At 42.0% G+C, this 23,237-nt stretch overlaps 1 protein-coding gene across 5 annotated transcripts in view; it reads right to left on the minus strand.

Annotated features, from left to right (window-relative positions):
- Positions 1-20,961, minus strand: part of CEP112 (centrosomal protein 112) — a gene marked incomplete at its 3' end in the record, with an annotated part of 207,445 nt that extends 186,484 nt beyond the window's left edge. For 3 of the 5 annotated variants that reach the window (XR_014508003.1, XM_083427383.1, XM_083427381.1), the window contains exons 1-6: positions 20,566-20,955; positions 17,199-17,343; positions 14,368-14,558; positions 12,954-13,123; positions 4,835-4,931; positions 3,031-3,105 (exon numbers count right to left, since the gene is read on the minus strand). Coding sequence is in view for 4 of the 5 variants with exons in the window: in XM_083427383.1 (XP_083283509.1) it covers positions 3,031-3,105; positions 4,835-4,931; positions 12,954-13,123; positions 14,368-14,558; positions 17,199-17,307 (642 nt within the window). Of the gene's footprint in view, positions 1-3,030; positions 3,106-4,834; positions 4,932-12,953; positions 13,124-14,367; positions 14,559-17,198; positions 17,344-20,565 lie in introns of all 5 variants that reach the window. The other 2 variants (XM_083427382.1, XM_083427384.1) reach the window with 2 other exon arrangements.
- Between the last annotated feature and the right edge of the window lie 2,276 nt (positions 20,962-23,237).

The following is a 23,237-nucleotide window of genomic DNA, read 5'->3' on the forward strand; positions in this document are numbered from 1 at the left end:
CTTATGCAAGGCCAAGGCCAAAAGCAGCCCTCCTCAATCTTGGGTCTCCAAATAATGTTGAACCACAACCATATTTGACTACTGGACATTCCAGCTGAGAATGACAAGAGTTGCAGTTCAACAACATCTGGTGACCTAAAATCAGGAAAGAGTCGCCGAGAGACCCAGTATGGAGAGTTTATGCCCTTGTCAACTGAGTTTTCTTCCTTCCTCAAAAACCTGTGGCCAAGTGAGTGAAGATGTGAAGGCCAAAGGGAAATGGAAATATTGGGGGTTCTCCCTCTTTTTATACCCCCTAAGAAATTTTCATCAAAGTTTAGAAATCTTGCTGTCTTTTTAAGTCTGATCTTTGCAAATGACAACCTGGGAAAAACTATTTGGATTTATTTTTTTTAAGAAGGTTTAGAAAACAGTAGAAAAATTCCTATGAAGTACTTTTTTTAGAATGAAAATGATGCTTTTGAAGTTTTATGTAGGGCAATCTTACACCATTAGAGCATGATAATACTGACATATATAATGCTAAAATCCAATATTTCTGCACTTAGGAGTTGCTACCATCTTCATGAAGAGGACTATCCTTTATTCTAGTTTGGAGATATGGGACACAAGCATCCTGTTTCTATTGTCTTTTTATACTTGCACTGGGCTTTGCAGTCAACTTTTACACCTCTCTCATATGTCTATGATGGGGACACCCTACTACTGATGGTAAAACAAGCAGCTGATTGTTCTGCCTTCCTGGAGAAAAAGATTCAGAAGAAGGTGGAGCAGAAACTGCAAGAGACCTGTTGTGTGTGCCAAAGCCAAGGAGGAAAAATATGAAAAGTTGGGTGAGAACAAAGCTCTTAGCAAGACTCACAAAGAATGTAAACTACAACTGGGTATTAGCAATTTTGCTTATACCAAACATAAGGCATTTTCATTTATTTTTCCTAAATGCCAAATGGTACAATTTTATGTCCTAACCAGGTTATAAAACGATACATTATGTTATTAAAGCATTTCAGCTTTGAGTAACCATTGCATATATTTCTCCCCACCACCACCACCACCAAAAGAACCAGGTTTTTAGGGTGGCAGGACAGAATTGCCCACAGCATCAAACATTCTGGAAATTTTGACTCTCTGCATGATGTTCAGAGGAAGACATCTCAGAAACTACAACAAACAAGCTTAAGCATGCACATATGCATCATTAGATCCTAACAAAAACACTCTACTGTTATTGTAAACATACACACACATAAAAAAAAAATATTATTGAAGAATACTGGGAAACAGTCCATTTCCTAATGAAGTCAATGGCAAATCCCCCCTTTGTAAACAGTGGTTGATTACATTCTTTGATCATAAGATGAGAAGCTGTTAAAGGGGGGGCATACACTTTAAATCAAAATACTGAAATATAGATCTTAGGGAGCACTCCTAAAACAGGCTTTAGTCAGCTGAAGGGTGACTGAATGAAGTAAAGTATGTACTGCTCCTCCAGCAGAGAGGAAGGCTCACCACCAGAAAAGCACTTGTGCCCTCAGTGAAGCACCCGTTTTTGCAGCAGAAAGACCTGCCAGCAGAGACGAACTGTATTTCCACAGCAGTAGAGGATAAAAAAGGGTGTGTCAGAGGCAGATTGGGAGAGGCCTTGGATCTGCAGGATCCACAGTCCCTTTGTTTCTCTGGCATGCCCCCACAAAGGCCAAAACTACACCAGCACTTCTCCCCTTCCACCGATGTCAGAAGAATGGAAAACATTTTATAATGCAAAACAGGAACGGGATACCTTCCACCCTGACCAGATCCAGCACATCCACTCCTCCTGAAAATATCATCAGGCTGAAACCCCTTCCCTATAGTAAAAGGCTATGATGTTCGGAACTTATCGGATTGGAAAAAGTGTTGGGTAGGTGGAGGAAACCAAAGTTTGTAAAATAGTGTATGGTGTGGGGGAATGGCTAGAGACAGCCTCCCTGCTAGGAAACTGATAGCCAGTAAATTCAGGCCGTGTTTGTCTTTTTCATGCATCACAACATTAATGTATGAAATTTGCTGCCCTGAGATTTGAAAATGGCAGCTAGCTTACATTGTTTTAAAAGCAGGCTGGAGAAATTTATGAAGGATAGATGGCACCAATGGCTACATTGATTCTCCAGGACCAATGACATTAAAATTCTGATCAAATAACAAATTAGAAGAGCAATAGCAGGTGAGAGCGCTTTGGCTTTATGCCTTGCTTCTGGATTTTCCAGGAGGTATCTGTTAAGACGCCTTGGGAAGCCGGATATTGAATGAGATGGGGTTTTGCCTGATCCAGCTGGGCTCCCTTTATTTACTTATGCAAATATTCTAAAGGTAGAGGAATTTTCTTTTTTCTCACTCAGCTTAACGTCCCTTGTAGTGTTGTGAATCCATGGCATCATTTGTTCAGCAAATGATGAACATTTCATCATTTCAGCCTACCTTGATGTGTCAAAAACAATAATCTTCATAGCCTACCTACCTGAATCTTCATAGCCTCTTAAGATTTATTCCAATTTCTTTCCATGCTAACATTATAGCTGATGCATAACATTAAACCAAATGTTTAAGATAAGCTGTGGCTTAATGCCTCGTGCACACTGCTTGAAAGCCCCCATTGTGTTCCTCTCCTACTCCTTTCTTTGGCACACCAGAGAGGAAACTAACCAGAGGCTTGCTTTGCATTATGTACAAACCATGGCTCATGGTTCATTACCCCCAAAATACACCACAAGCAGAAACCAAGATTCATTCTGGGCTGGCAATTCATGGTTTGTTTAAGGGAAACATATAATGCAAAGCCAGTCTTTGGCAGGCTGGGAAGCAAACAAACCAAAGAAAAGAATGGGCAAAGAGAACAATAGGGACTTCACAGTCCCACTATTTTAAACCATAGTTTAATTTGACATGTGAACCAGGCCTAAAAAGACACTTAGTGACCATACTGTTGAGACTAAATTACAAATGCATTTTCTTCTAAAGCCAGCAAATCAAAGAAATGCATGTTTGTTTTACCCCAAGATTCCAACTGTTGAGACGAGCTTCAAGGTCACTGTCATCCAAAGACATTTTTTGTGTGTGACGATCCTCCTGGAATATTAAATGTTCAGATGAAATGTTATAGCTGGAGCAAACATGGAGAAACAGAAAAGCAAAAAGTTTATCATTTCTAATAAGGAAATGTTGGCCAGCGTTGGAAATTCATTTTCTAGCTCCAGTTCAAGGTGGATCACATATTGAAGTTGCTCAGGCAATTTACTAATCCAAGCAGAAGTCCCAACACATTAGCCACTAACAGTGCAATCCTACGTATATGTACATACAAGAAAGTCCTCCACTGTTCGCTGAAACCTAGTCCCTAGTACAGTGGTGCCTCGCAAGACGAAATTAATTTGTTCCGCGAGTTTTTTCGTAGAGCGAGTTTTTTCGTCTTGCGAAGCACCACGGCAGGGAGGGGTGGGGAGAAGCAGGGCAGCTGCCGCAGCCGGTCCTTGGACTCATCCATGCCTTGTGGACACCGCGCGACGCAGCTGCTGGAGGGCGGCGGGTCTCAGGAGCGCGACTCCAGCTGCAACGCTGGCTACTGGCGGCAACGGCTCCTGAGGGGAGCGCGCGAGGGCGGTGGGCAGCGGTGCGAGGCAGCCGGAAGGTCGGAAGGTCGGCCGGAAGGTGGGAGGGAGCCGGAGGAGCCGTCAGCAGGAAGGTGGGAGGGAGCCGGAGGAGCAGGGAAGCGACAGTGCATGCAGTGCAGTGACCGTCGCCATGACAGGAGAGGCAGGGCTGTTTCATCTAGCGAAGCAAGCCCTTAGAAAAATCTGTCTTGCGAAGCACCTCAGAAAACGAAAAACCCTTTCGTCTAGCGGGTTTTTCGTCTTGCGAGGCATTCGTCTTGCGGGGTACCACTGTATGTGCTTTGGATTACAGGCTAAATAAATATATTGGGGGGGGGGAATGAGAACTGCATTTTATTCTGAACAGTCTACTCTAGGTCCCATAAATCTAAAGCAAGCAGTGTCTGTTTAATGCCACTACTCCCCATGAAACTGTATTTGACTGCTGGTATTTCTATATCATGCAGCTACAGTGAGTACCCAATATGTTAATCAATAACGTGGTCAATCATCTAAAGCCCCATAACCAATCAGTTATTCATGTCTTTGGTGGCTTGCTTACAAAATCTCAAAAGGATTCCTCCCAACTCCTCAGCAATCTGTAGAAGGCAACTACTACAAATATACACAAGTCTAGCCTTGAAAATTATTAGGATGGCCTTCTCACACAAGTGGGCCATTTCGGAAACAAAGTTTGTATGACTTACCATATCTGATGAAAACACTCCCTTAAAACCCACGCTGTCAAAATGCAATGGTCCAGGTAAGACCACCATTTCTGGCTTCATAAACCATGGTTTATGGACCCAGGAATAAGCACCCCTTTTCCTTTCCCCATCACAAGTCCAGAACTGTTTAAATGTCATTTAATAAACCAGTAAAATAAGCCAGGATCTTCATGTTGAAATACAAGCCAATCTCCATTGAACCTTGCCATGTATTTCAACATGAAGATCCTGATTTGTTAACCGACATTAAAACAGTCCACTGGTTAGGAAATAATGAGGAATATTGGCTTAATGCAAGCCAGAAACCTTGTGCCAGAGCAGGCATGTAACATTTCTGTATGAAATGTCAGGTTTTTGTCCTATTTATCACAAATTTCTTGCCTGTACGTGAGTTCTTGCCTGTTCATGAGTTTCAGCATACAAACTGACCATTCAAGAAATTTTACTGCAAATAGAAAATAAAATAGAAAATAATCTTACTGGTGTCTTTGAGGTAAAGTTGTTCTCTTCTGGCAGATGAAGTGGACTCATAGAACGGGACTTTAGTGCTCGCTTCCCATTATATGTATATTGTTCCCTATTGTAGGCGGGAGGGGGGAATACAAAACAAATTAGAGCTTACTGAAAACTATTGTTTGTTTATTTATTTCATTTGTATATCACTTCCCATGAGGCATCTCAAAGCAACTTACAAAAAACCATTTGTTTATTTATATTTCTATCATGCCTTTCCATCACAAGGGTACTAAAAGGCCATATGAAATTAAAACAAAACATAAAATATGTTGCATTATAGAAGATAACGCCATTAAACAAAGAGGGGTGGAGCAGCTGCAGCCATTTGAACATCCAGGGATATTATATTCCTACATTACGTTATACTAGATAATTCATAGTGACCAATGAAACATTTGCAAGCTTCTTTACATAATATTTCATGTCTTAGCTAATACTATTTCATTCCAATTAACCTTAAACTATTTGTTAACTGCCTTGATCCTCCCTACAAAAATAATCAAGAAGCATGCCACTGGTAGTTTAAGTGCTTTTTTCAAATATAACTTTTATTTAAGATTCAACAATGACAATAAATCAACAATAACTAAAACATCAATTCATTACAGTTGACCATCTTTAACAATAGTTAACAAACTACAAAGGGACGCGGGTGGCGCTGTGGGTAAAACCTCAGTGCCTAGGACTTGCCGATCGTATGGTCGGCGGTTCGAATCCCCGCGGCGGGGTGAGCTCCCGTCATTTGGTCCCAGATCCTGCCCACCTAGCAGTTCGAAAGCACTCTTAAGCGCAAGTAGATAAATAGGTACCGCTCCAGCGGGAAGGTAAACGGCGTTTCCGTGCGCTGCTCTGGTTTCAGTGTTCCATTGCACCAGAAGCAGCTTAGTCATGCTGGCCACATGACCCGGAAAAACTGTCTGCGGTCAAATGTCGGCTCCCTCAGCTTGTAAAGCGAGATGAGCGCTGCAACCCCAGAGTCGTTCACAACTGGGCTTAACTGTCAGGGGTCCCTTTACCTTTACCTTAGATAAGTGTTTTCTTTAAATATGTGTATCACTTTTCTCCCCATCTGTGGCAATATACATAAACCAATATACATAAACAGCTAATGTTTCATGGGCAGTTGTCAAACTTATGGTAATACTTATTTGAAACAGTGGGGAAAAAAAGGTTTTCTGGCAAATGACCTGTGACCAATTTGTGACGTGTGAAAATTCATTGATGAATGATTTCATAAATAAATGCCTCCAAAGCAAGACCTTGTACCTGTGACATTTTACTATGCATTCACAAGTTGCAGGCCAGCATCATGTCCACGTGGCAAGTTGTAATGCCCATGGAAAATTATACTTAGCTGCGGTGACACCATAATGCTTTGCTTCTTTTTGAATCAACATTTATCATTTGCATGGAAGAGAAATGCCGCAGAGGTTCCCCTGTTTAAAAATAGGATTTCATAATAATGAACATCAAATTTCATCAGCTGGCTCCTGAATTCAATATCCCAGCCGCCAATTCAAGAATAACCACATTGCCAATTGACACCAGTGCTTTAGTAGCTGTTACTACTTTTGCACTTTCTGCCAGGCTATTTCTCACAGTGACATTCTTGCCTGTGATGGGGGTTTGAACTTTGTGTTCAAGACTGCTTTGAACATCTTACAGGGTTATACTGTTCCCTGAGGCAAGGCAAGATACCTTCAGCTCCTCAGGTGATTTTTTTGTATCTCTAGATCAGGGTAGAGAACCGCTCTTGGCACATCAGACTTCTCTATTTGACCCATGAGGCTCTGCACTTCATGTCAGACAGGTAAGGACAGGATTTGGCCAATGTTTTTTTGTGCAGCTCCCAAAATGCCTGACCACCTTATGAACCATGCAGGGAGTTAAACAGAAAGAGGGGTTCTCTTCCCTTCCCAAGCTTGCTGTGATCATAAATGATGAACAGAGTTTAGAACTGCCATATCTGATAAACTATATAGCAGGCTTTTCATTTCAGAAGAAAACCTAGGAAGCAAACTTCCTATTTGGTTGAATAATGGATGAATACAAAAACAAAAATCCTGTTTAATATTTCATTAATGTTTAAATTTTTAAACATTCTATTTTCTCCTAATTGTTAAACAAATTATTAAAACATGCTAGAAATGTACATAACATCTTGTTATATTTCATCCATAAACTGTACTGCTACAAAAAAAAAAGTGCTAGCTATAAGAACCATTTCTTAATGCTAATCAATTAGACTTCCTGTTCAGATTTTACTCCACTGAGATGGGTGCATATTAGCTAGGAGTTTGCTCCAATTCATGTTGGAAGTTTATTGCTTCGTCAAGCGATCCTAAAGTGGTCATGGGGATATTTTTTGGTGAAGAACCCTACCTAATCCCTGGTGGCTCACACCTGCTAGCCAGAAAGTGGGAGTGGCTGGTTTATAACATAGGCCATTAAACAATGTTCCATTACCTGTGACATCGTGACATTCAATCCAAGGCACTGTGGGGGACTATGGTTGGCTGGCTAGCTACAGTGGTACCTCTGGATGTGAACGGGATCCGTTCCGGAGCCCCATTCGCATCCTGAAGCAAACGCAACCCACATCTGTGCGTGTCGCGATTTGCCACTTCCGCGCATGCGCATGATGTCATTTTGAGCGTCTGCACATGCGGCGAAACTCGGAAGTAACGTGTTCCATTACTTCCGGGTCGCCGCAGAGTGCAACCCGAAAATGCTCAACCCGAAGCTACTTCAACCCGAGGTATGACACTACATCACTTAAAGTGGAATAAAAATCTTAAAGAAGAGTTGTAAAAACAAAACAAAACAAAAAAGGCCACACCTGCCTTTACTGCTTAAATCACCCTACCTCCCCATTTCTTTTAAAAAATCCCATCATCCCTAGCTAGCAAGACCAGTAGTCAGGAGCAATGAGGCTCGTAGGCCAAAAACAGCTGGAGACCAAAGCTTGGGAAATCCTGTCCTAGAATGTCACTGTCAGTATGTGTAGGCAATAAAAAGCTAGATGGGCCAATGATCTGACTTGTTTAGAAGGTAGGCTTTCTGTATTTCTATGTTCACATTCCCCAGGGATGGGGAACCTATGACACTCCAGTGTGTCTCTAACTCCCACCAGCCTCTGCCAGCATGGTCAATAGTCAGGGCTGATGGGAGATGAAGTCCTATTAATCTAGAAGGCAATCCATTTCCCATTCCTGGTACAGACCTATGTAAATAAATGCAATAAAGACCTAAAAAAGAAGTTTTTCTGCTAAACTCTACCCATCCAACCATTTCTGAAGCAAAACGATTGTTTCTCCTCTGATCAATAATGTTTGGTGCTTCTGAGTCCTTAACTTGTAAGAAAAGCTCTTCAGGACATAAACTAATTCAGTTGGAAACAGAGTAGCTACCAAGATAACATACTTGCAGAGACCACCCTACTAAAAAAACTTGGCTAGCAAAAAAATAAGGAACCTCTTTTAGTCTATTCTACAGAACAAGATCGCCACCTGCTGACCATTTCAATTTACACCAAGAAACCAGCAATAGGCATCCCAAAAATAATTTGTACTTTTTACCACTTCAGTTGTGGGTCAATTTCTAGAGCATAATGAGAAAACAATTCAAGTTGTTGTGCTAATTTTTTTTTTAAAAAAATGCTGCCTGTGTATGTAGCTATTCCTTCCTTCTTGCATATTTCAGAAGTCCTGTATCATCTTGCTGAATTGTATAGATTAGTAACCAAAATAATGGTTCACCCAGTCTCGTAAACAGTTTGACAGTCTTGCAATGTGAGATGGTTTTTGTAATAGCTAAATACGTTTCACGCTGCCAAATATGCCAACTAGGACACTGGTATAACGTATGTATTGGTGGAATTTACGGCTTCCCAACGCACCTGACTGGGTGGGAGTAGATGATTAGCCGCTAGAATGCAGTCATGCCAAACTGCTAGCTAGAAAAAGAGTTTTGCATGGGTATTGGGAGAATCAATTCCACTTAAAGAAAGGCACTATTTTTTTGAGTGCCTGTCCATTCCCATGCTGACCCCACCCCCTCCAAATATATTTCTTTAGAAACATATACCTAAGTCCTCAATATTCACCTTGTTCAAGGCTGCTGTACCTGTAAAGATTGCCACTGAAACTTACTACTGATCAGGGTGGTTGAAAGCATGAAACTATAAATATTATTCATTATCAATAGCACTGCCTTTTGGCAGCCCAATACAAACCAAAGGAAGGCATTCTGACTCTGAAATGGGAATCTCTCCTAGTGAATGAAGGAAACAGCATATCCAGGGAAAGCTCTGACTAAAAAATTAATAAAATAAAAATCAAGACAAAGGATAGCTGTTAAGGACCCTAGAGAAGTTCTCTACCACCTCTCATTCCTCCCTCTGCTCGCTATACGTACCTTCCTAAAAAGGTTATGTTGGTCATTTTTAAAAGTTCAAGAAACTAGACGGGCTGTTCTGTTGGACAGTTTGGTGTATTTATGAAGCATTCATGATTTCTCTAATACATCCTTAAGAAAAGGGTGCTACGGATTCTACATCGTTAATAATAAAAAGCAGCCTTGAACACAAACAGCATAATGTAAAATGTTGTTAGAAATGCTTCACAAATAAGGTTTTAATCAAAGATTTTTTAGTAACAATGATCAAACACATATTGAAGGGGGGGACAGCTTTTAAGATTAAAGTGATTTTTCAAAGTACAAGGAGCTATAAAATTTGAGGCAGCATTAGACTTCAGCTCCAAGTTTCAATAAATTACTCACCATAAAAAGCACATGTGTGAAATATTACAAATAAAAAACACTCGTCTTTTGTTGAGGGGGGTATATTTACTCATGATGAATCAGGTCATGACCAGTAAACACTGACTTTAGCTACCTATCCCAACTGCTTGCCCTAAGTCAAAGTTACTCTTTAAAAAAACCCAAATGTTTACCCATAATCTCCACAGGAGGCTGAATTAGATCACAGGAATAAAATCAGGGTAAGAAAAATGCCCTTCTAAACAAAGTAATCAAAACATTTTGTTCCAACAAAACAAGCTGGAATTATATTCAAACAAGTACTGCATTTGCCACGCTGGAAAGTTCATTGCAAAAATCTACAATTCTTTTTGCAAAGAAAGTCAAGCTGTTATCCAAGGACTGCGTCCAAGTTATAGATATGCATCTAGAAATAGAGAAATGCGGTTAAAAATTATTTGGCTCTACTGTCTCATTTATATTTGCATTTCCTGTAGCAGTCAGCCAAATAGTTTGTTCACACAATGCTTCTTAGTTACCTTACTCTTAATATTAAGAGTAACCAACATATGTTTCCAGGACTGTAGGGTCTTACTGAGGAAAGGTGCTACATTTAAAAATACAGTCCAACACAGATTTCTTTCATTTTCTCTGAAAAATTCAGCTGCAAAGAAAACTCTGGGCTGGGTTATATTTAACAGCAAACCATGGTTCAGAGCTACAACAATGAGTTTATGTTCACATCATATTCCCAACTAGCTACTTCCTCTTTTGCAGAAGTCAGAATTTGCTATTATATCCAAATTGGCAAATAATTATTTGCACTTGCCTTTCAAAACAGGGTTACAAACCAGCTTCAGCTTCTGATTTTAAGCATACATCAGTTTGTCAGTTCAGATACAATATCAAACTATGCTTAATCAAAGGGAAGCATATGTGGGAACAGAAATCTTTTGTCACACAGTAGTACTCGGTAAAGGTAAAGGACCCCTGGAAGGTTAAGTCCAGTCAAAGGTGACTATGGGCTCCAGCGCTCATCTTGCTTCAGGCTGAGGGAGCTGGTGTTTTCCACAGACAGCTTTCCGGGTTATGTGGCCAGCATAACTAAACTGCTACTGGTGCACAGAGGACCGTGATGAGTGCCAGAGCACATGGAAACACCATTTACTTTCCCGCCACAGTGGTACCTGTCAGGGAACTGCCATCAGCTCAGAGGCGAGAGGTGGAAGGGCAGTTGGGTTACAGGGAGCCTCCGAAGATTGTGAGAAGCAGCTCTTACTCCGGGGAGGAGGGAAGTCACGCCTCCAGTGGGGAAAGGATGCAGGGCTCAGAGTATGCAAGGGAGAGCCGCAACACCGAGCCTGAGCAAAGCGGGGGGGAGACAGGTCCCCCTTTGCCCACGCCCTCTCTGCGCAGGCGGTTTACACGCACAGAGGGGAGGTGTAGGATGGGGGTCAAAAGACTGCTCTGCTGGGGAAAGTTTAAGGACCGCCCACTCCCAGATTTTGCTAGCGACTGAGCAGACACGGAATTGAGACGCTCTGCACTGTGAATGTTTTGAACAGATAATAAAGCCTTGAAATGACCAGTGGGAGTCTTGCCTGTTCGCTCTCGAGCAACCACGCCGGCATACATAACAGTACCTATTTATCTACTTGCACTGGTATGCTTTTGAACTGCTAGGTTGGCAGGAGCTGGGAAAGAGCAATGGGAGCTCACCCCGTTGCGGGGATTCGAACCACCGACCTTCTGATCAGCAAGCCCAAGAGGCTCAGTAGTTTAGACCACAGTGCCACCCGCATCCCGTTTACAGTAGTACTAAACTATTATTTAGCATTATACCTGAACTATGGTCTACAATTCAAATAAGGTGCATAGACAGAAAGCATAACAGAAGTGAATTTCTAAAGCAAGTTGTGCAGCCGACTTTACAGGCACCAGCTAAGTTAAAAGCAAAAACTATTATTCTGTTGCACAGTGAATTCCAACATCAAATGAGAATCACAGCATAATGACTTTTACTTTTCTTGATCCTTTCGTAGGATCTCAAATTCATTTACAACAAGGAGCAATTATCTGTAATTACTGTACACCCCACACTTTCTCCTGTAGAGCCCACAGAAGCTAACAAAAAATAGAAAAATATTTTCAACCTTAAAAAATAATAATAACAGCAACAATAGAATACAATGCAGCAGGCAATAGGAGTTGGATTACTAAACTCTGCTCCAGCTATAAATCCAAAGCCTAAACATGCAAACATGTCTAAGGCTTAAATTAAGACTCAAAACTAATCTACAAAATAAGTAACGGGTGGAACCATTCCACTCATTAATGCATGGTGGGTCGTCTTTGTTTCTGGGGCCCATTGGCACATTTGCAAACCAGAAAACTGCCATGGGTATGACACACACTGACACTGTGCATACAGCAAATTATTATTTCTTTGAAGCCTAATTTCAGTGGGAGGAGGGGACCCTGTGGGCGCCAGGGAAGACCTTCACAGAAACATGTGTACACTCAAGTGCCATATTAGCAACCAAAGACATTGGTCACATTAAAGAAGAAGAATAAATAATAAAATCAGGGTGGTATGACAGGCCAAAGGCTTTCTAAAGGTATATTAAAAAGTCTTTTAAAGAATTGGAAGAAAGGGGGTGCCAAGGCAGACCTCTCTAGGATTAGGTTTACAAATCTTGGGGTAGCAGTTGAGAAGCATAAAAGAGCTTTACAAAATTAGAATAAGCAAATGAGGGTAGAAAAAGAATACCGTGTTTTTGCATGCCCACTAGATCATTAAAAGCCCCAATGAAGCAGACAGGGACCTCATTCTTATCATACATGCTGCTGAAATCATAAACACTTCGCTTGTCCCTCACCACCACTACCACGCCATTGGGGAACAAAGCCATGGTCTGGCTTAATGTTACATGCAGGCCCTGCCTCATGATTTCTTTCTCTCCAAACAAACCACAAGCAGCAATCCAAAAACAAATCTTGGGTTACCGCAGTAAGCCAAGGAAAAAACCACGAGTCCAGGTTCAGATACAACACAAAGACAGACCATGGCTTAGTTCATCAGCAGGTGTGAGGAAGGAGTGGTATCAGCAGCATGCACATTCACATTAAACCAGTTTATTTCAACTATAATTTAATGTGATGTGCAAGCCAGGCCTTTTATGGCCCTTCTCTGCAATTTACACTATAAGCACAATTTCTTAGCGTGAGTGCCAAGGTGATGTTTTAACATGCTTCAAAGGCGTCTCTTTTCAGTGTTACTCGTTTTGGATATATTTCTGTAGATTAGCAAAGCACTTCTTACCTGTGTCCAAGGGGTGAGGTTACTAGAGCAGACTCCTCCCTAAAAGATACCTTCCAGGATTCATCCATTTTAGAATCACTTTGCCCCAGCTCTCCCATGACCCAATCAGGTAAACCTTCTGGGCTGCTGCTCCACACTCTTGCTGAATTTGGTTCATCAAAGTAGATAGACTACATTAAAAAAATAAAAACGCTTTTAAGTTTCCAGGAACATCTCCTAGCTTCTCTTCATAAACTATGAGTTTCCAGGACCTAGGCAACAGAAGTGATGTATTATCACCAAAATACTTCTACACATATTCAGGAAAGTGATAACCTTTCAGAAACCTGACTTTCAGTTCTAACTTATCCTTGACTGTGTTTAACACAATTTATCAGCTTCTTGGCTATCTTTGCCATTTGCTCAGTATCATTTTTAAAAATCAAAAATTTATGTCAGACTCAGCTGGAGTAACCTTTTCATATGTATTTTGAAGGTCAACTCTGTATTAAACTTCTCACTTGGTTTCACAGACTCTTACCACGCTGCATTATCTCCTATATACATATTGAAGAGCCAGAAATATAAAACCTTCATAAATGGTCACGCATTTTGCTATCATCAAACATCAACACTGTCCAGCAACTTAGACCAACTACACCATACATCTGTGTCCCAGTGACACACCCGAGTACTTGTGCCTTAGCTTATGTCAGAATAGATTCTCAAATTGCTCAAGTTGTAAAGCACTTTGAGGAATTCCGTAGTTCAGGTAGACAAACAAATTGAAACTGGACCCCATTTAAAGTGTTGGAACCAGTGTACAAAGCCCTGGATGGCATGAGGCCCAAGTATCTAATGCTTTGAGATCAGGAGGTACATCCCTACTTGCGCTTCCGAAAACAGATATGGCCTGCAGTGTGATAACGTAAGGCAGTCCAAACAACAGTATCCATATGCAGTTTTTTTAAAACCTCTTAATTGTATTTTATTATGCTGTAAACTACCCTAGGCTTCTATGAGAATGGCAGTTTAGCACAGTAAAAGCAACAATAGCAAAAATAAAAGGCATTTAAAAAAAATCATATCCCAAATTTTGTCCTGTTTCCAACCCCAAAAGGATCTCTGTGTGCATTGCCATAAATACAAAATAGGTACGTTAACTTGCTGACTATGGGTGAAATCCAATTAGTGTTCCTAGCACAGCTGCACTGAAGGGAGGCAGCCATGAGAAGAAGCCATTTTTGCTGATTCTCATCCCCTGGCACTCCCAAAATATTGCCCTAGAGAGGATCCCCTAGGACAGGGCAAGCGGGAATGTGCCAAAAACACCATGCTGCCTCTTGTGAGAGTGATGCCTCCTGCTGGATCAAAAGCCCTCAGGCTCATGCAATGACAACAACGATCCTTCCATAGTAATGCACTTCATATTTACCATGTACGAAGGAAGAGTTTTCAGTGTCCCTGTTTCTGGTTTCTGTGTAAAGGGGCCCTCCAGCACTCCTCTCTTCAGCATATGCAGAAGCAGCTTTCCATACAAGTTCCGGTTCTTCCTACCCACAGTACCTGCGCCCGCACCTGAAGGCTCACAAAGCTTTTTGATCCAAAGGGCACATCTCTGACGTTCTGAAAAGGGTGGGGGTGGAATGTATCAAGTGTAAGAAGCTGAAATTACAGCGGTCTAAACATTTACCTGTTCTATCAATAAATAAATTTATGCCGAGCTGAAAATGTTTTATTGTAAAATATAAACTTCAAAAGAATTCTTTCGGAAGTTAGTAATACTGCATAAACTGTTACACTTACACAGACTAATTAACACAGGGAAGCACTTGGATACTGGTAGTTTGACTCTTAACGCATGTGTTTGCGTGTAAAAGCTACTTATAAATTTGAAGGAAGTACAGGCTATGGGCTTTATTCAAGCATCATTCGGCTGATGGTAAGGCTTGCATAAGTGCAACAAGAAGTAATTTTTAGGAATACACTTTCCCTGCAGCACAAAGACACATAAATCTGTTCCAAGGTGTTAGGGGATACATGAAAGCAGATTTAATGAATGAATGAAAAAAAATTGCCGGCAGTATTACTGTCAGCTGAGCAATACCACAGAATACACCTCTATGGATTTAAAGTTTGCCACATGGGACGTTTTTTATATACGTTAGAGAAAAAACTTTGAATGTGTTCAGTGTAATGTGTGAATCATCTGTATATTTTGTGTATTACAAGTTTGAATATACACCTTTATTATTTTTATACACTAAATCATACATATTTTATGTATAGATTTTCTCATACTGTATATGAAACGGATTTAAATCTTTGGATCAGAGTGTGGTATAATCACACCACAGCCTTAGCAACATTTTTTTTCTAAGCATACCCCTTGAAATTCTTGTGATGTTGTATACATTTCATGGCTGTGTTGGGAGACAATAAATGAAAGCATTTTAAGAAGAAGGTATTAAATTTAGTGATAAAATACAGACATATTCCCTCTACAGAATTAAGGCCAAAATGTCATGTGTGTTCTGCAGGAAGTGAAACAATTTTCTATCCTCTTTATGAAAAACCACATCCTGTTACTAATGTACTGAGCCTACTTGTGAAAATATTTTAACTAGAGGAGTAAATTCAGCAACCTCTCATGGCATTACATTGGTTGTTCTTCTGTAACAAGATGTACCACTAGTAGGATTAAAAAACTGATCAAAAAATATTTATCAAGCACTTACACTTTGTAGATTACATCCACATAGTAAGTCCATTTTCTGTCTGTAATTTCTAAATTTATAAAAATGTTGTTTTCATTTATTAATAGCAATAGTATTAGTTAACCTGCTATCGTGTTTATTTGTTTTTAAGTAAGATCAGGAAGAGAAGCTTCTAAAAATCATTTGTAATTTTATAAAATGGTATAATCCTCAACAAATCCTATTTTTAAAAAAATTTCATTATCTCTATGTGATTAATCATAAAATAACCAGAATTCTTTATATAAAAGTATATTTACATCATTAAGAAGGATGAGCCTGAATAATCAGTATTAACAGAAATGCTTAAAAGATAAACAATGAAAACAAATGTTATGATTATGCACATTGGTAGCACTTTTCAGTATTTAATTTGGTAAAGCATTTATTCCATCATTTCTCTTCCTTCACTAAACTGACACTAGACACCATCACCTGCCCTCTATACACAGCACAAGTGCCAGAGAGAATGTATCCCTTTTCTTGGAACAATAACTGTTCACATCATCAAATCGTAACTTACCATATTTTATATATTTTACTAATCCCTCAATCCAATTTTATACCCAGCAAAGAATATTGCACTAGGCTTCTTCCCTATGGGTTGCATTCAACACTGTGCAAACAGTTCTACTTGCGCAGCAGAACTCTCCCTTCTGCTCATCTGCCCATACAGCCCCCAAATCTGCCCCATTTTGAGGGTGGGGTGGGCTGCAGGGGAGAAAAGGGGTAAAGTTCTGCTCAGGAAGCCTATGCCCTTTTAAAATGTGAGTTGTGGGCGGCGGCTATTGGTTTGTGCTTTTTAATTTTGATTATGTATTTTGTGGTTTCATATTTTGATTTTATTGTGTGAACCACCCCAAGACCTCCAGGTATAGGGCAGTATATCAGTTCAATCAATCAATCAGCAAGCCTGCTGTGCAAGTGGTGCAGAAGAGTTGGATACAATCCTATGCTCCAGGATTACTGGAATTGGGCAGCCATCAGCACTGTGACCCTGTACTTGAAAGCCCTTCAAAGGCAAGTGACAGGACTGGATTCCCGGACTCTTCCACTGCATGAAGCTTCCTGAATGAATTGAACATCCCCATCACTATACCCATGTCTCCGAGATCTGGGTATTTTGTGCATAAGGGAGGTAGTTCAAGATCAGCAGCATATATGATTTTTGTTACTTTTGCTCAAGACACACAAAGTTGTTAGAATAATCTTAGCTGCCTAGACATAAAGCATGCTACACACAGCAATCCAACTGTAAGCAATGCTTTGATATGATAACTTTACTCAGACAAAAACCTATTCTTCCCTCCCCACCATAATATTCACAACATACCATGAGTCCATAAGATAAATTAGGACTCAGTTTATTTAACTGGTCAATTACATGGTTCTTGATCATATAGCAAAGCCAAGATTAAAGAGCATATATGTTTATCTTATTTGGTTTAAGTGTGCTACTGTAAAATGGCAAAATAAAATATTAAGGATAGCGCTTCATTCTAATGTTTACCTGATTTGTGAGGCAGTTTCAAAACATAAGGCTTCATATCCACAACATAGTGATCAAATTCTGAATCCAGTTTCTCCCAAGTTTCTTCTTCACCACTCATTCTGCTCATTCAACAAACGGAATATAGATGTGTTTAAAAGGATAACTGGAAACACAATGCAAAAAACACAATGCAATCTTTTATTTTAAATAATATTTTATTTATACCCAGCAAAGTTCAACAAACAGGTCTCCCAGCCTGGGCCAAACATAGTCCATTATAAATTGCCAACACAGATGTTAAAGAGCAATGTAGGAAGTAGTAGTGTGCCAACAGAACTTGACATCTAAAACAGATGGAAGCGAGATACTACCTGCCTCATACTCTTCTCAAAATGGCCTCCCCAAAGAAGAACCTGCTGTCAGGGATTTGTATCATGTCCATCATCTGGATCAGAGTTTCCCAAACTTGGGTCTCCAGCTGTTGTTGGACTACAACTCCCATCATCCCTAGATAGCAGGGATCTGGACTGAAAACCAGTAACAGGGGCAGCATACACAAAACATATTTAAAGCACATTTCACACACACACACACACACACACACCCAAGAACCCTGAGAAATGTAGTTTAATAAGGGTGCTGGAAATTGTAGCTATGTGAGGGAGAAGCTACCGTCAGATAAACTGAGATATGAAAGCTAGGAGCTAAATGACACCTTAAACCTAGGCTATGGCCACTTTTTTAATATAACAATACAAAGCTCAAAATGAATGAACTGCAGCTACAATATTATAAATATATATATATTGACAAAAAAAAATGTCCAGTAGCACCTTAGAGACCAACTAAGTTTGTACTTGGTATGAGCTTTTGTGTGCATGCACACTTCTTCAGATACACAACATGGCTACCTACCTGAATCTAAAATATTATGTTCTTTCTTCACATGACCAATCCTTTTCCTGCCCACCCCCTTAATATTCTTAAGTGGGTCTTTTCTCCAGTCTTCGGAGAGTAGCTGGAAGTAGGGAGGCAGAAAAAGGTCCTCCTTTCCTTCCACGCTGCAGTTTTAATCTGAAATCTTAGGCGCAGTACTGTGCCCAGACCTCAGAAACTGCTCACGCTAATGAAATTCCCTGTTGCAAAATGCACCCAGAACACTGGCTACAGTTACCAGGCTTCTTGGGTTTAAATAGAATTTGGAGAAGACAAACAGTAATACTACCGAAAAAACTATCAGAATTATATGTGGAGTTTGTGCAGCATTTGTTAAGTATAAGATAAACATTGCTTTGCCAAGTTAGAAGCTGCAGTCATGTACTTGAAAGCATGCCTCCACTGGTTAAAATTGAACTGACATTCAATTAATATGTATCATAGGCAAGAGACACAAGATAAACACTTCCTTGACATCATGTACATTGTTACTCTTTTGAGTTTACTTGCTTAGCTAAATTGCTTTTCAGCACAGATCAACACAGATATTTATCCTCAAAAAACTTCACTACTATCATTATTATATCTTTTTATATTCCGCCTTTTTCCCTGACAGAGACTTAAGGTGGCTTACAGCTAAAACAGAAACAACTAAAAACATATTTTTTAAAAGCAATAATTAAAAAACAATTAAACACTAGTAGAACACACACACACAAACAATGCTTTTTTCTAAAAAAAATGTTTAGGGGTACTCTCGTTTTGACTTAAGAAAATCACCATTTTATAGCTCAAATCGGGGGAAATAAATACAGTAAATGGACAAAGGTACAAAGATTCACAAAATATTTAGTGGTATGCATACCCCTGCGTCCCCCCAGAAAGAAACCACTGTATATATGAGATCACATACAGATCAACACAAATAAAAACACAACACCTCCCTTTCCTTAAAAGCATTCAGTTCCCAAAAGACTGTTAGAACAAGCACATCTTCACCTGCCAGAGAAGTCTAACTTCTCTAGGAAGGGAGTTCCAAAGTCTGGGAGCAGACACTGAAAAGGCCCTGTCCCACAAGTATGCCTGTGAGGGTGGTGGGAGCATGGGAAGGGCCTCCCTTGAAGATCTCACAGCCCTGGCAGGTTTGTATGAGGGACTACGGTATTTCAGATATCCTTGACCTAAGCCATATAAGATTTTATAGATCCTAACCAGCACTTTAAACTGTGCCCACAAACAGACCAGTCACCACTGGAGTCGTATGCTTCCTATAACCAACCCAGGTAAACAATCTGGCTACAGCTCTTTGACCCAATTGAGTGTTCTGTTTAAAAACATTATTCTAATTGCATTATTTTGCTGTTTCTCTCCCACTAACAAATCATCAGGCCGGCCAGAGTAGTTTACCTCCACCCTACAAGGATGTGTATATGACATGGCCGCAGCAAATCTCTCAGGCAGTAATCCTGTGCACGCTTATGCCATAGTAACGCTTACCAAAAATAGTGGGACACACACACACAGGATTGCAGTGTTGATATGGGATTTTAGTGGAAAGGCAAGGACCCTGAAAGCGCAATCCTTGGCACACCTGCGCAGAAGTATGCCTGACAGTTCAATGGGACCCTGATCAGTGTACATATGACGGCTGCCTTTTTAACACCACCATAAACACGTTCACTCCAAGGTCCCCCCACCCCCAAGTTCAATGGGGCAAAAAACCACCCCAATGTAAATGTGCAAAAGCCAGAGTCGGATTACCAAATAGGCAGCGTAGGCACCAGCCTAGGGCCCCCTCACCACTTTCAGGGGCCACAACGGATCCAAGTGGCTACGGTTTGTTTTTGTGCAATGAAATCAGTATGCTGAAATTGTTGGTTGGCAAGGATGAAATAAGGGACGCAGGTGGCGCTGTTGGTTAAACCACAGAGCCTGGGACTTGCTGATCAGAAGGTCAGCGGTTCGAATCCCTGCGACGGGGTGAGCTCCTGTTGCTCAATCCCAGCTCCTGCCAACCTAGCAGTTCGAAAGCACGTCAAAGTGCAAGTAGATAAATACCGCTCCAGCGGGGAAGGTAAGCGGCGTTTCTGTGCGCTGCTCTGGTTCGCCAGAACATGCTGGCCACATGACCCGGAAGCTGTACGCCGGCTCCCTCAGCCAATAAAACGAGATGAGTGCCGCAACCCCAGAGTCAGTCACGACTGGACCTAATGGTCAGGGGTCCCTTTACCTTTAAAAATGAAATAATGTATTAGGAGATCATTTGCGGGAGGAGGGCAAGATTTCGACTGCCTAGGGGTTTAATCCGGCACTGGCCCATGCCCAGACTTATGCATACCTACTCGGAAAATAAGCCCCATCCAATTAAATGGGATTTATTCCCAAGCAACTGTGCAGAGGGCTGCAACAAGCTCCTTAAGCACAGACATGACAACATAGCTCCGTTTACCTCGCGCAGTCCACGACGTCGAGGCTTTGGGTAAAGGTTCGCCCCCTGGCAGAGAAAGGGGGGGTTGGCACAACTCCACTTCCCCCCACCCCACACAAGGGCGAGGCTACAAGGAGATGCCACAGAAGTGGGGCTGCGGTGGTTGCAGTGAACTGAGGGAGTGTCCTAAACCCTCCACAGGCCTCACAAACCTGCGCCTCCCTCTCCCCCCCCCCCTTATTTCAGTGGGGCTGAACGACGCGACCCCGAGAAACGGGGCTCCGAGAAAAGTCGGGGAACCGGCGCGGCTGCAAGGAAACCAGGCAAAAGGCAGCCAACGGTTCAAACCAACCCCGCCCTTTCCCGCCGGGCTCCCTCAGCGAGGGGCAGGCCCGACGGGCCCGAACTACTTCCGCTTCCGGCGCAGCGAGCTTCGCCGCGTCGGCGGGGTTGCTAGGCGACGTGGCCTGCGCTTGGGAAAAGCGGCTAGGCCTCGCCGGGAGTGGCGCCGCTTGCGGGCTGGGCAGGGTAGCGCGGCAGCAAGGCGCCCGAGTTTTAAGAAGGGTGTGTGTGTGTGTGTGTGTGTGTGAGTGAAATTGTGTGTCCCGTTTGGAGCCCTGCCGTCATCAATGGGGTTTCGGAGGCAGTAGGCTCAGGTGGCACAGGAGAATTGACAGACTGCTGGAGAGCTGCAGGGGACGGTGGTGGGCGCTGGACAATTATTACAGGCGGGAGAGAATAATAATAGTTGTTGTTGTTGTTTATGTGCCGCCCATGGGCTCAGGGCACGCACCGCCCCAGGTGCCCGAGTGGCTGGCTACGCCGCTGACCTGGGGGGAGGGGAGTAAATTGCTACTAGGGGGATGGCAAACATCAGTGATTCCTTAAGAGAGGTTACAGAGCAGTGCCCGTTGCTCGGTCCCTGCTCCTGCCAACCTAGCAGTTCAAAAGCACATCAAATGAGATAAATAGGTACCGCTCCGGCGGGAAGGTAAACAGCGTTTCCGTGCGCTGCTCTGGTTCGCCAGGAGCGGCTTAGTCATGCTGGCCACATGATCCGGAAGCTGTACGCCAGCTCCCTCAGCCAATAAAGCGAGATGAGCGCCGCAACCCCAGAGTCAGCCACGACTGGACCTAATGGTCAGGGCTCCCTTTACCTTTACCTAAACAAGCTATAGCCTGGGGCCCCACTCTCTTGGGGGGGCCCAAAAAATTTAAAGGAAAAAAAAACCCTGGATATACTATTAATATACCGTACTTATTCTTAATTGTATTTCAGTTCAACAATTACTTTGATAAAATACATATTTTGTTATGTACAAATGGCTTTAGATACCTATTAGCTGCATAAATTGGGACGCGGGTGGCACTGTGGTCTAAACCACAGAGCCTAGGGCTTGCGGGTCGGAAGGTCGGCGGTTTGAACCTCCACGACCCCACGACGGGGTGAGCTCCCATTTCTCGGTCCCAGCTCTGGCCGAACTAGCATTTCGAAAGCACGTCAAGTGCAAGTAGATAAACAGGTACCGCTCTGGCAGGAAGGTAAACAGCGTTTCTGTGCACTGCTCTGGTTCGCCAGAAGCAGTTTAGTCATGCTGGCCACATGACCCGGGAGCTGTACGCCGGCTCCCTCGGCCAATAAAGCAAGATGAGCGCCGCAACCCCAGAGTTGGCCATGACTGGACCTAATGGTCAGGGGTACCTTTACCTTTACCCAGGTGCATAAATTACTATATAGCATATATTCCACACAAAAAAGCGACAAAGGACAGCTGGACACATAAAAGGGGCCCCATTATCTTCAGTAGCTTAGGGCCTCATCAAACCTAAATCCAGCCCTGTGACAGAGTAATGTCCATGCTTCTCTTCCCAGGAGCTACTGCCTGGCCTTCCCCCACCCCCATCCCCATTATTAAAATTCTTTTATGTCTGCTTGCAGTCACTTACTCTACAGTAGCCTGTATCCTGTGATGGTGATGGTGTTTTTGTAAAAAACAAGAAGACAATCACTATCTTGGGTAAAGAAGTGCCAGAAAAACATGATTGTTCTGCTGAATATTACCAAGGGCTAGAAAGGAACCTCGTGTCAGCATGTTCAGTGACAGCCTGAACACTTCCTGGCTCCTTGAGGTACTGAAAGGGAAAACTTTTGTGTTTGTGTTCTTCCATTCTCTCCACTCTCCCACCTTTCACTGCAAGTCAGAAACGTATTTACTTAGACGTCCATCCCACTCAGTTCATTTACTTATTATTATTACATTATATTTGTATCCTGCTTTTTGGCCAATAATTTGTCCTTAGAGCCACTCATAGCAAATGCAAATTGGATGAGGATGCTTAACTCAGCCCGGATCGCTGTCTCTTGGCTATTGGTCTCTGCAGCCATAGCAGGTGCTGTAACTCTCCCAGCGGTTTGACTTCAGTCCCAAAGGCACACTCTATTGTATCCTGAGACAGGTGGATGCCAACCATTTCTGCTCAATACAGTTTCAGCAGTCATTGAGCAGTAAAAGTTGCTAAATATCAAGTGACAACAGCTATTATTATTTATATTGTTCCATGAACGTACATGGTAAACATACTTCAGATAGGGATAGCTACCCTGTGGCCCTTCAGGTTTTGCTGAACTACAACTCCCACCAGTCCCAGCTAGCATGGCCAGTGATCAGAGATTATGGGGGCTGTAGTTGAAC

This window comes from Podarcis tiliguerta (genome assembly GCF_965153285.1).
Source record: "Podarcis tiliguerta genome assembly, chromosome: 2".
Lineage (NCBI taxonomy): Eukaryota > Metazoa > Chordata > Lepidosauria > Squamata > Lacertidae > Podarcis > Podarcis tiliguerta.